Here is a 14,073-nt window from a genome sequence, read left to right on the forward strand (position 1 = left end):
GGCCAGTTAGAGTTGTTTCAGGAGTGACCCCAACCTATGAGTGGTGTGCACAGCACCGGGTATTCCTGTGGCTGTTTTCAGCTCATACTTACCTGGCAGGGGAGATACCATGATCACGAAGGTGGTTTTCCCAGGGCGAGGCTTATCCATTGCACTCCGGATGTGCTGACCCCTGCGATTTCCCCAAATGTGGGAAACTCGACTGCATAATTTGTGGTAGTGGGGGACTGCGTTCGCGCTCTCCCCTGAATTACTGTTTTCAAAAGTAGACTTTTTTGGGTTTTTTTGGAGTATATGCGGTGGTGGTTTGTGTAAGAACGCCAGGGGAAGGAGTGCATTTCCCGTGGAGCCCGGAGTCCATCTCAAGGATCCGTGATCTTGAGCTGAGCTGAAAGTAGTTGTTAAGCTCACTAAGCCATCCTGGTACCCACTAAGTAGCTTTTTCCTTTCTTGCAGAGGATTGGATTACCTTTTTTTTTTTTTTTTTTTTAAGATTTTATTTATTTGACAGAGATCACAAGTAGGCAGAGAGACTGGCAGAGAGAGAGGAGGAAGCAGGCTCCCTGCTGAACAGAGAGCCCCGATGCGAGGCTCGATCCCAGGACCCTGGGATCATGACCTGACCCGAAGGCAGAGGCTTTAACCCACTGAGCAACCCAGGCGCCCCTGATTACCTGTCTTTTAAGTGGGTTGATAAAAGTATAAACGGTCTTTCACTCTTTTTATTGGAAGTTGAGAAAAGGAATCATTATTATACTGTCTGCTATCATTTTTTTTTCTTATCACTTTAAATGTTAGTACTTGGTTCATGTTTTGTCAGCCAAGAAGGTCTTGTTTTGTTAATTTCGGTAAATTCACCTGCTCCATCTTCTGGAATGACTGGTTTTTCTTCACTATTCGGAGATTGCATTATTTCAACATTGAACTTTCTCTTGTGAAGCTTCCTGGTGTCCAAGCAAACCACCACTGAATTCAGGATTGATTTAAACAATTAGGTACTGAAGATAAGGCGTCTAAAGAAAGCACTTTTAAAATCAAAGAAAAAAGGTGAATTTTTTGCTGGATGAAAATGTCACAGGGGCGCATGGGTGGCTCATTTGGTGAAGGGTCTGCTTTTGGCTCAGGTCATGATCCCAGGGTCCTGGGATGCAACCCAGAGTCCAGGAAGTCTGCTTCTTCATGCTCGTCCTCTCTCTCACGTGCACACGTACTCTCTCAAAATCTTAAGAAAATGTCATATAGGGGGTGCTTGGCTGGCTCAGCAGCAGGGTATGCAACTCTTGATCTCAGGTTCATGAGTTCAGAGCTCCATGTTGGAATTAGAGTTTACTTTTTAGAAAAAGTCATATATAGGGGCGCCTGGGTTAAAGCCTCTGCCTTTGGCTTGGGTCATGATCCCAGGGTCCTGGGATCGAGCCCCACATAGGGCTTTCTGCTAGGCCGGGAGCCTGCTTCCTCCTCTCTCTCTGCCTACTTGTGATCTCTGTCTGTCAAATAAATAAATAAAATCTTAAAAAAAAAAAGTCATATATAGGAGCGCCTGGGTGGCTCAGTGGGTTAAGCCTCTGCCTTCGGCTCAGGTCATGATCCCAGGGTCAAGGAACGAGCCTCACACAGGGCTCTCTGCTCAGCGGAAAGCTTGCTTTCCTCTTTCTCTGTTTGCCTCTCTGCTTATTTGTGATCTCTCTGTGTCAAATAAATAAATAAAGTCTTTAAAAATAAATAAAGAAAGAACTTAAAACTAGGTATCCTATGTCACCTCTACCCCCCTACACAATAATTTAAGGTACTTCTTAAGATGACTATAAAGTAACAGGAAAAAACTACTAAAAATTACCCCAAGAAGGATGCCTGGCAGGCTCAGTTGGTAGAGCATGTGACTCTTGATCTCGGGGTCATGAGTTTGAGCTGCATGTTGCCATAGAGTTTACTTAAAAACATTTTTTTTAATTGAATAAATAAATAAAAATAACCCCGAGAACTGGAAGAGATTATGCTGAGTGAAATAAGTCAAGCAGAGAGAGTCAATTATCATATGGTTTCACTTATTTGTGGAGCATAACAAATAGCATGGAGGACAAGAGGAATTAGAGAGAAGGGAGTTGGGGGAAATTGGAAGGGGAGGTGAACCATGAGAGACTATGGACTCTGAAAAACAGTCTGAGGGGTTTAAAGGGGCAGGGGGTGGGAGGTTGGGGGAACCAGGTGGTGGGTATTAGAGTGGGCACGGATTGCATGGAGCACTGGGTGTGGTGCAAAAACAATGAATACTGTTATGCTGGAAAAAAAATAATAACCCCAAGAAATCATCAATTACTTAAAAAGATATATTGACAAGGCTTTTCATATATATGAACAGTGGCAGTAAACTAGAAGCAACAGAATATTGATTGTACAGTTATCTGTGACTCAATGTATATAGCAAAAGGAGTGGAAAACATAAATCAGCATGTGAAGTATCATCCTATTAAAATTTTTATTCATATTGAAATTACCATGTTTAATATGAAAGTGTTAATATGGTAATTTTATAGCAGGATTTTGGTTTAATGTTTAAAAATATTTTTCTGTCTTTTCCAAATTATCTGTAAGGGACATTTATCACTATTGTAATAATTTAAAATACCCTCAAAAATTTTACTTTTTTTTTTTTTTCCAAGATTGTATTTTTTGAGAGAGATAGGGAGGGAGAGAAAAAGCAGAGCAGAGGGGAAGAGGGAGAAGAAGAAGCAGACTCCCCGCTGAGCAGGGAGCCAAACAGGCAACTCAGTCCTGGGATCCTGGGATCACAACCAGAGCCCTGGGCAGTTAACTGACTGAGCCTGCTTCTCCCTCTCTTGCTTGCATTCCCTCTCTAGCTGTGTCTGTCTCTATCAAATAAATAAATTTTTTAAATCTTAAAAAAAAAAAAAAATCACATGTTCTGGGTGCCTGGCTGGCTCAGTTGGGTAGAGCATTAAACTGTGATGTTGGGGTTGTGAGTTCAAACCCCATGTTGTGCTCAGAGATAACTTTTAAAAAATTGTATGTCCTGGGGCACCTGGGTGGCTCAGTGGGCTAAAGCCTCTGCCTTCAGCTCAGGTCAGGATCCCAGCGTCTGGGGATGGAGCCCACCTTGGGCTCTTTGCTCCTCACAGAGCCTGCTTCCTCCTCTCTCTCTGCCTGCCTCTCTACCTATTTGTGATCTCTGTCTGTCAAATAAATAAAATCTTTAAAAAAAATCATATGTACTAAAAGGGAAATATCACTGAAGGGTATCAGAATATGCCACCCCCAAACATGCCACTTTGGCATAAGGATTCCTTTGAGCCAAAAGCACTAGAAAAACAGCAGATATAAGGGTAGGTCCTAATCTACCCTTTCCTTCCTGAGATTAGGAGATAAAACTCCCATGTAAAAAATGCCCTCCCTATACCAAAGGAAAAGAAATGTTCCCAGAGAAAGGAAGTCAAACCTGAGAGAATTTTGTACACACCTTGATAAAAAGAATTCATGTTTATGTAAACCCCCCCCCATGTTACTTTTCCACAATTGCCTCAAAATTTAAAAAAAAAAAAAAAAAAAAGGTGGGGGGAAGAAAACACAATTATCTCTCTTTGTTCAACCTAATATGAAAGCATTTAGTTTTGCCATCTCTTGGGTTTTCATTTCTTTTTAAGAGCTTCTGTGTTAGGTAAGTTTAAAACTGTAAATTTATGTTAAATTTTTTATTCTTTTACCTGTTAAACTGTCGATGCCAGTTAAATTTCCATGCCCAGCCGGAGATGCTAACAGGGCAGAGGTAAAGTTTTGCCTCTACAGGATCAAAGCCTTTGATACACAGTTTCTGTAAACAACGTTGTTTTGCCTAGGGCACCTACCCAGCAAGGGCAGAAAAGGCGGGGGTGGGAGGTGGGAGACACAAAACAACAACCAACAAAACCCTCTGTTTCTGTTGTCTAAAAGGAAGGGAGGGCTACTCGGTTTGTTACCAAATCCAGGCCGGATGCTGCTTCCTTTTGCGCGGAAAATTGCAAAGTCAAATCTTGGGGAAGCCGGCTTTGACTTCCCAACTACACCGGGCACCTGTCATGGAGCATGGCTGGGTGGAGGTGAGGGACTCGAGGCTGCATTTCACCTGCATTCTCTTATTCCATCCTCACAGAAACCTTGGGAGGTAGGCAGGCGGTATTACTGCTTTACAATTTAGGGAAATGGAGGCTGAGGGTATGACCTAGTCCGGGAGAGGAACAGTGATTCGGACGAGCGTAATCTATTTGGCGTTGCCCTCCGCAGACCGCAGGCCACCGCCTTCCAAACTGCCCTGCCCTACAGCGCAGAATTCAGACCGGTAACAAATACGCGCCGGAACTTTTACGTACGCCCGAGAAGATAGAGAATTTTAAAGCCTCCCAGCCACAACTGTCGGTGACTGTCTCTTAAATTGTTGCAAAGCCTAACCAGAACGAATTTATCCGTTTCTCCAACAAGCAAAGTGACGTCAGAGTGACAAGGGACCAGAGGCGGGCATATGGAGATGAAGAGCGCGGCGACTGCGTGTTCGAGCTTACTCTTCACGAGCAGAATTTCCACTACATATCCACTGGTGTACGCTGGTCCTGTCATATGAATAACCTTTTAGTTTGGACCCGAAGGTCTAAAGAACTTGGAATGTAATTGACCATAACTGTGTGGTGTGTTGCAGACCAGGGTGGAGAGTCAGGCACCGCCTTCAACTCATACTTACCTGGCAGGGGAGATACCATGATCACGAAGGTGGTTTTCCCAGGGCGAGGCTCATTCATTGCACTCCGGATGTGCTGACCCCTGCGATTTCCCCAAATGTGGGAAACTCGACTGCATAATTTGTGGTAGTGGGGGACTGCGTTCGCGCTTTCCCCTGATAACATGTGTTAAAGGCAGTACTGGGAGTTTTGTTTGAGAGGTGTAGGGTTTTCATGCTTGTTGCCCATTTTTTCTCTTTTTCGTCTGTGCTCCTAGCTCAGAAAAGAAATAACTTTTTCTGTAGGTATTGATTGTGGATTTTGTTAACATTTTAAGGTCCACTATTCTCTAAAGACCAGTCCTTTAGTATAAATTGGGTTGGGTTTGTTTTGTTTTGTTTTAGGGATTTTATTTAGTTGAGGGTGATCACCGAGACAGCTGAGCCACCCACGTGTCCCCACTTAGGACAAGTTCTGATAGCTACCAGGGGAAAAAAAGAAAGATTAGAAATACTAAGGGAGTGAGTGTTAGTGTGTAAATAATGAGAACAATTCAGGCTTCAGTCCTCAAGAGATATGTGTATTGTGGAGCTTTAGAAAAAAATAAACCTATGCTACTGAAGTGGGTCTCAAGGTTTTATCTGAACTTTTCACCCCCAAGATTTAATTTGAGAGAGAGCGCACACAAGCGGGGCGAGCGGGGCGAGCGGGGCGGGCGGGGTGGGGGGGTAGAGGGATGCGGGAAAAGCAGACACCCCACTGAGCAGGGAGCCTACATGGGGCTTGATCCCAGGACCCTAAGATCAGGACCTGAGCTAAAGGCAGACACTTAACCGGCTGAGCCATCCAGGTGCCCCATTATTTGAACTTTCCATACCAAGAATATTGTTATGTATTTGTGCAATGTAAATAAAAATGAAGAGATCAGGAACCTTTAAGATAGCTATTACTAAGGGAAAAAAGAGGGGCACCTAGGTGGTACAGTGGGTTGAGGGTCCACTCTTGGTTTCAGCTCGGGTCATGATCTCAAGTCATGGGATCTAGCCTTGAGATTCTCTCTCCCTCTCCCTCTGCCCCTTCTACCAGTTCTCTCTCTCCCAAATAAATAAATAAATCTCTTAAAAAAAAAAAAAAAAAGGAAAAACAGGAAATAAAAACTGTTGGTGAGGATCTGGAAAAACTGGAACCCTTGTGCACTAGTGGTGAGAATGCAAATGGTTTAGCCAGTATAGAAAACAGTATAGCAGTTCCTCAAAAAATTAAACATAGAATTACCAAGTGAAGGATGCGTGGGTGGCTCAGTCAGTTAAGCATCCAAATCTTGGAGCTCAGGTCATGATCTCAGGGTTGTGAGATCAAGCCCCACATTGGGCTCTGCACTGGGCTTGGAGTGTGCAAGAAGAATTATCATGTGACTCCACTAATCCTTTTTGGGTATATACCCCAAAGAATTGAAAACGGGGATTTGAAAAGATACTGTACCCTAAAATGTCCATAGCAGTGTTATTTATAATAGTCAAAGGTAGAATCAACCCAGGTGTCATTGATGGATAAAAACAGATAAGAAAAGCATGGTATATACATACAACGGAATATTATTCATCCTTATAAAGGAAAGAAACTCTGACATGAACTTCCTGGCTGTTGAAGACCCACCAAATGTGTTAGCCTTCTTGGCTTTTTCTTTCTCTTCACCTCTTTGCACACCCTCTGTGTCTCTCCATGTAATACTTAGTTATGCCTGATATGCATATTTGTTGATTCATGTGGATGGGACTTCCCTCTCTTATCCCCTGTCTATGGAGCACCAACATAGTACCTCATGTCTGCCCTGCTATATACCAGCATTGTGATTGCAGGGATCTAATTTTAGGCGTCTTACATAGTACCTGCCACGTTTGAGGACACATGGTGGGTATTCCACAAACACTTGATTGTACAATAGTCCGGTGTGTATGCCACATGTGGAAAGTTAAAATTTCTCTGCATGGATTTTACTGTGCATACCAACAGCTAACAACTGCACAGGACTTGGTGCCAAGCACAGTTATAAGTACTTTACACATGCTAGCTCATTGAAGTCTCTCAGCAACCCTCTGGTTATTATTATCTCCAGTTTTATGTATGAAGAAATTGAGGCCTATCAAGGTTAAATAATTTCTCCAAGGTCACAGTTAAGGAGGTGACAGGGCCAAGACTTAGGGTCTGAACTGTGAACCTAACCCACTACATTATGCTCTCTACATCCCCACATAGTGACTGCATATATGTACTAACCTTTCAAAGTTAATAGGCTCCTAGTTTTCTTAATGATAAACATATTTCTAATTTTACTTCCCAGTAGCCACCACTTTTTGATCCTAGGAATTAGTGCTAAATATATTCAGTTTTTCAATTTCACCAGTAATATTGAGAATAAACATTAATCTTGTAGAGTTTGGGGTTCCTGGGTGGCTCAGGTTGGTAGTGTCTGCCTTTGGTTTGGGTCATGGTCTCAGGGTTCTGGGATCAAGTCCCTCATTGGGCTCCCTGCTCAGCAGGGAGTCTGTTTCCTCCCTCTCCCTCTGCCTTTCTGCTCCAGTCATGCATGCTCTCTCTCTCTCTCAAACGAATAAATAAAATCTTTTTTTAAAAAAAGATTTTATTTATTTATTTGACAGACAGAGATCACAAGTAGGCAGAGAGGCAGGCAGAGAGAGACGAGGGAGCAGGCTCCCTGCCAAGCAGAGAGCCCAATGTGGGGCTCGATCCTAGGACCCTGGGATCATGACCTGAGCTGAAGGCAGAGGTTTTAACCCACTGAGCCACCCAAGCGCCCCAATAAATAAAATCTTTTTAAAAAAATCTTGTAGTTTCAGTAACTGTTCCCCTAATCATGTTCATTATAAATAAAAGTAGACAAGAAGGGAAATGAATGTAAAAGAATCTAGGTTGCTTCATTGCATTTCTGTACTTGATCTTAGCCAGAAGGCTTGACTGAGTTAAAATAAGCATGTTGTTTTCTTTTGGAACAGGATGTCTCGGGCTGTTCATCTTCCAGTTCCCTGTCCTGTTCAACTTGGTTCCTTAAGAAATGACTCCTTGGAAGCGCAACTTCATGAATATGTCAAACAAGGGAACTATATGAAAGTGAAAAAGATTCTTAAGAAAGGTAAGCACTGTGTTAAAATTGCAGATGCAACTTGATTCACATTTCTGAATAGTTTTGGAAGGAAAATCAGGTTCTTGATAAAGCTTTGAGTTCTTGGGGAAATTGAAAGTTAAATTTGAGATGAAATTTTCCCTACAGTAGAGGTCTTAAATTGTTGTTTGGAGACTGTTTTGTTTTGTGCTAGGGAACCATAAGGTCTTCCAATTGTTAGACTCCAGATTTCTCCTCAGGCTCCAGCCATCCACTTTTAATTCTGCCTAATTCCCTTTGCTCCTTTAATCAGTCTTCTGAAGCCTGTGGTGGAGTGACTAGAGCAGCTTTCACAGCTCTCCCCTTCTTTGCTTCTCCTAGGAACTTGGTGCTTTAGTTTCTAGGGTTTTTTCTGCTGGACGTTACAGGCAGCTCAGCCCACAAGGCAGATGGAAATAGCAAATGTAGCTCAGGCAATCTCCAAAAGAACAAACACTAAACCATACATGGACAAAACCTCTGCTGGTGTTTGGCCCTTGATCTACAGATTCAGACCTGTTTTCGTTTTGTTGTTGATGTTTGAGTAACCAGAAGTCCTGCTGCATTCCCTGTCTCCCTTCTTAGTATAAAGAGAGGTTTATGAAGCTTCTCTCCGCTGTTTGTGAAACAGTCCGGGTGACCTAATTTCACTGCAGTGTTTCTCCATTTACTTCATAAACACTCCTGAGGACTTCCAGAAAGGTAACTCCAATTTTTGTAGGATCCAACTATCCCACAAAATAATTCATTCAGAAAGTTCTCAAATGTTTCCATGTACCACCCCTAGAGTCTATGGATGAAGTAGCTGATAGTGAGGTCAGTAATTTGTTTGAAAGGTCCTGTTGGGTTTTTTCCCCTCAAAATTTTGCATTTTATTCCATAACACATTCATGTGCATGTTAACATGAAAACGGATGTTCAGAGGGTGCCTGGGTGGCTTAGTCAGTTAAGCATCTGCCTTTGGGCCCAGTCATGATCCCAGGGTCCTGGGATTGAGCCCTAATTGGGTTCCCTGCTCAGCGGGGAGTCTGCTTCTCCCTCTCCCTCTCCCTCTGTGTATGTGTAAGCTCTCTTTCAGACAACAAATAAACAAACAAAAATAGATGTTCAGCTTAGGTATGCTGTGACTTCTATTGTCTTGTATCCACACTCTCCATTGTAAAAAGCAGAGTATTAGAACATTTATATCTTAGACATCTGAACATTCTGCATCTTCAGATTCTTGCCATTAAGCTATAGCAGGTGATGGGGTTGACATGTGTAACTGGATATGAAGCAGGATTTCAACTGTGTCTTGGAATTTCATCTAAAGCTTCAGAGTGGAGAACAAGGGGTGACAAGGTGACAAGTTCCCTGCCGGTCTAAACCAGAGCTTCTTAGGAGATGGCCAAAATGGTCCTTGGATCTTTAACTCCATCATCCACCTCAGGCCTACCTAGGAGAAGGCAATGGGGTAGTGGTAGAAGTGTCAGTGGAAACGATTCTCTAAAAGACATTATTCACAGGAATAGAAAACTGTGGCTTTTCCCCTTCTTTCCCAGCTTCAAACCAAATAAGAGGTCCTTCAGGTGAACATTATAGAGAGAATTGTAGAACTTGCGAGCAGGATAGTTGGGAGTCTCTGTCTCAGCCTGCTGAACAGTAGAAATGTCAGCCTTTGCCAGCTGCCACCAAGGTGGTGTGAAGAGAACCTGGCATGTTACCTGGAATTTAGAGGTCAGGAGGACTGCCATCTGCCTCCTTCCTAATAGCAGCCCTTGATGACTGGGTAAACTTGAGAGACCCCCAGCTGGATTAGCTACACACTTCCACCACTTAGTGGGGTAAGTAGACTCTATAGAGAGTAGCTGAATCATCATCTAAAGGACTTCACACTATGAAGGCAGGAAGAATCCCAACAGAGGCTGGAGAAACAGCAAGAAGTCAGCAGGAGAGGGCACTGGCCACATTAGGGTACTGCGAAGTGGAGTGGAGTTACCTGAAGGGTCCACTAACCTCTCCCACGGAAGAGCAGGCACTAGGAAGAGGCCGAAAGCTACAAAGAGGATCAGCTATGTTTGAAGGCCTTGACCCTTGTCATCTTATTGGTCTTCCCGCTCCAGCTCTAGAGTTGCCAGAAACAGCCTCAAAATCAGACGAGTGGAAGAGCAAGGAAGAGTTTTTGATTTCAACAGGACTGGACAATTTATTACCTGAAATGAGACTGTGCTTGAAGGCCTCAAAGTGACTTAAAGACTAAGGAATCTGCCTGAGATACCTCTCCGGAAAGGGAAAAGGAGATCCAACCAAAAGAGCATACTTGAGGGCAGTAAAAGGGGGAATAATGTTTCCTGATTGTATCCTACTTAGTTCAGTTATATAGATTATATGAGTTCTTTTTTTTAAGATTTATTTATTTATTTATTTGACAGAGAGAGATGACAAGCAGGCAGAGAGGCAGGCAGAGAGAGAGGAGGAAGCAGGCTCCCCGCTGAGCAGAGAGCCCAATGCGGGGCTCGATCCCAGGACTCTGGGATCATGACCTGAGCTGAAGGCAGCGGCTTAACCCACTGAGCCACCCGGGCGCCCCTAGATTATATGAGTTCTAAAACCCAAAAGCTGAGTTCCTGAGTTCTAGAAACCTCAACCCAGATTTTATTCATTTTTAATTACATGTATATTAATTGACCCGTGAGATTAGAACACCAAGTTCAGGGGCACATGGGTGGCTCAGTTGGTTAGGCATCTGCCTTTGGCTCAGATTACTGATCCCAGGGTCCTGGGATTGAGCCCTGTGTCCTGCTCCCTGCCCAGCAGGAGGCCTGCTTCTCCCTCTAACTGCTCCTCTACCTGCTTGTGCGCTCTCTTTCTCTCTCTCTCAAACAAATAAAATCTTAAAGAAAAAAAGAAAAAGAACAATACCAAGGACAGATGTGTGGCCTATGCCTTCCAGGAGTATAACCCAGTACAAGCAGCAGACAAAAGTAATTAAACTACTGAGAAGTACAGGAGGCAAAGAAGTACCTACATCTCAGCCTCCTTGTCTGGGAAGTACTCAAGGGAAAAGTCTTACAGGAAGCTCTATTTAGGCCAGGACCTTAACAAAGAAAAAGAGTTGAGTTGGGGGTGCCTGGCTGGCTCAGTCAGTGAAGCATGTGACTTGATTTCAGCTTGTGAGTTCAAACCTCCCACTGGGTGTAGAGAGTACTTAAAAAATAAAATCTTTAAAAAAAACTGAATGTGCTGGAGTGATAGACCCACATGCAGTTGGAGAGTGCGCTCTTAAGAGGCAATCATATGGCATGGATGGTGAGGGGTTCCTAGAAATGCTGGAGGAATGGACAATGGGAAAGTGTTAGATATGGAAGGGTCCAGACCAGAGACAGGCTCTTGGATGAAAGTGATTGGAAGGCACTTTATAACTTCAATATATAAGAAAATGGGGATATGTCTCAGACCTGGGCAGATTGCCCAAACACTGTCCCTTTCTGACAGAATTTAAGTACAGAGCATCTGACTGTCTCTGAGGAGATTGTGTTAGAAGTGGTTAGATAAGATGAATCTCATGCTTTTTAGTCATGTTACTATGAAGCCCTGAAAAATGTGGTTGGTTCAGAAAACCACATGTCTAGATGGCACTGTGCTTCCTGGCATCCTAGAAGATGTGGGGGAGAAGTATTTTTACAAATTTAGTGATAAAAAGTTACACACTTCATATATAAGGTACATGTGTTCTTTGAGGAGAAACTGGGATTAACTTTTGCCACAGATAAAAGGCTGCTTCTGAGGTTTACAAGCCAGAAAGGTGAAACATTCAGGACTGAACTTTAAGTGATAAAGTATTTAGTGCTTCATTAGAGAAATTAATTTGATTGGAGACTAGACCTCCTGAGGAAGACCACTTTGTCTTAGGAGAAAGAATCCGGATTTGATTTGGTATCAGACATATCTAGGTTTGTCCAGCTGTATGACGTTATAGCCTGCATCTGTAAGAACGAGGAAGTAATGACACCCTTCTTCAGTTGTTTAGAGGATGAAATGAAACAACGGATCAAAATGTTATCAAGTAGGTATTCAATAAGTCATCGTGGTTATGATTATTATTATGTGGTATTAGAAGTGTACACCAGTTCTTACCCCTCTCTTTGCCTCCTCCTTCCGCCTCTCTCTCAAGGCAAAGGGAACTGGTCTCTTCAAGTCAGCAGACTTTTGTAGCAAGCGAAGAGACAGTCCGATGCTGACCTGTGGCGTCAACATTTTCTTAGCCTGGAGTCCGAGACCCAGGTCGTGCCGGGCGTGGTGGGCGGGGCAATACTGATCCCTCCGCGTTGGAGTCAGAGGCATACAGCGTGTGATTGGCTGCTAGGAAGCCGCATGCTAATGAGATTTGTTACTGATTTAAGTGTTGCTGGAAGAGTTACAGGCGAAAAAATGGTGTTTTAAGCTTTGCTATTTGACCGAATTGTCTTGAAATATAAAATAAGATGCGTGAGTTGGCAGAGGAGTTGACAAAAATATCACCATGCGTATAAAGTGTGCGGATGCCATTGACTTACCGAGGCCGTGCATTTGAAAGTAAGACTATACTTTCAGGGATCATTTCTATAGTTTGTTACTAGAGAAGTTTCTCTGAATGTGTAGAGTACCCAAAACCACGAGGAGGAGACGTAGTACCCTTTTCTGAGCGTGAAGCTGACTCTGGGTGTTGTTTTACTTGCAACTGCTCTTTGTCATTGATGATCGTTCTGCCTTTCTATTTAGAAAGGTAAGAGGGAAAGGGTGCCGTCTGAGTGGTTTGTCTCTACTTCTTTATGTATAAAAAGAGGGGTTTTTTACTTGTTTCATGTCTTCTTAGGTTTCTTACAAGTAGTTTTCATTTCTTAGTTGCTGGTGGTTTGATTTTAATTTCTTAAAAAATCATTTATCTCACTGATTATCAGATAGAGAGAAAGCGTGGGTAGAGTGGTAATTTGTTCATTGAGCCGAGTCCATCTCGATCTCAGGACCCTAGGGTCAAGACCCGAGGGGGAGATTTTATTTGTCAGAGGGGCAGGCTCCCTGCTGGACAAGGAGACCTATGTGTCCCAGGACGCTCCTATCATGACAAGAGCTGAAGGCAGTTGCTTAACCCACTGAACCTTGCAAGCATCCCGGTTTAAGTTTCGTTTCTTTTCTTTTTTCTTTTCTTTGTCTTTCTTTCAGTTTTTCTTTCCAGATTTTATTTATTTATTTGGCAGAGCGAGATGTGAGAGGACCCTGGGATCACCCACTGAGCCACCCAGGCGCCCCGTGAAACCACAGGTTTAATACATACACACACACACGTAATAAATGTATAGTTTTAACACATGGTTTGGTGTTTGTTTTTTTTTTTTAGTGAATGTTGAGCTAAAGTTCAGAGTTTACACTAGTTCAGTTTTTTCATTATTAACTGAAGTTTATAGTGAGCTTTCACTCTTTGTGTGTTAAAGGATTCACTCTTTGTGTTATATAGTTCTTTGGATTTTGACAGATGTATGTTATTTCCACCATTAAGTATCATACAGAATAATTTCACTGCCGTAAAAATCTTTTATCCTCCTCCTGTTTATCCCTTTATGTGAACCCTGGCAGCCACTGATTTTTTTTTTTTTTTTTTTTTTTTTTTTACTGTCTCTATGTTTTTGTCTTTTCCAAAATATCATTTAGTTGAAACCAAAGAATGTAGCCTTTCCAGAGTGGCTTCTTTCTTTTAGCAACATGCATTTAAAGTTCCTTTGTGTCATTTATTGGCTTCATAGCTCATTCATTTTTATTGCTGAATAATATTTATTGTCTGGATGTACCAGATGATGTTTATCCATCATCTATTGAAGAACATCTTGGTTGCTTCCAAGTTCTGGCAATTATGAATAAAGGTGATATAAATATCATGTGCAGTTTTTTTTAAAGATTTTATTTATTTGACAGAGAGAGATCACAAGTAGGCAGACAGGCAGGCAGAGGGAGGGAGAGGGGAAAGCAGGCTCTCCGCTGAGCAGAGAGCCTGATGTGGGGCTTGATCCCAAGACCCTGAGATCATGACCTGAGCCGAAGGCAGAGGCTTAACCTACTGAGCCACCCAGATGCCCCTCCTGTGCAGTTTTTTCTTTTTTTTTTTAAGATGTTATTTCTTTGTCATAGAGTGAGCACAAGCAGGGGGAGTGGCAGGCAGAGGGAGAAGCAGGTTCCACACTGAGCAAGGAGGTTGAT

General features: G+C 42.8%; 1 protein-coding gene across 2 annotated transcripts in view; it reads left to right on the forward strand.

Annotated features, from left to right (window-relative positions):
* TEX14 (testis expressed 14, intercellular bridge forming factor) overlaps nt 1-14,073 on the forward strand; it is a 118,715-nt gene that overhangs the window by 18,927 nt on the left and 85,715 nt on the right. For both annotated transcript variants that reach the window (XM_082705875.1, XM_082705876.1), the window contains exon 2: nt 7,718-7,854. In XM_082705875.1, coding sequence (XP_082562001.1) covers nt 7,719-7,854 — 136 coding nt within the window. In that variant the 5' untranslated portion in view covers nt 7,718. The remainder of the gene's footprint in view (nt 1-7,717; nt 7,855-14,073) is intronic.

Source organism: Mustela nivalis, assembly GCF_964662115.1.
Source record: "Mustela nivalis genome assembly, chromosome: 17".
Classification (NCBI taxonomy): domain Eukaryota; kingdom Metazoa; phylum Chordata; class Mammalia; order Carnivora; family Mustelidae; genus Mustela; species Mustela nivalis.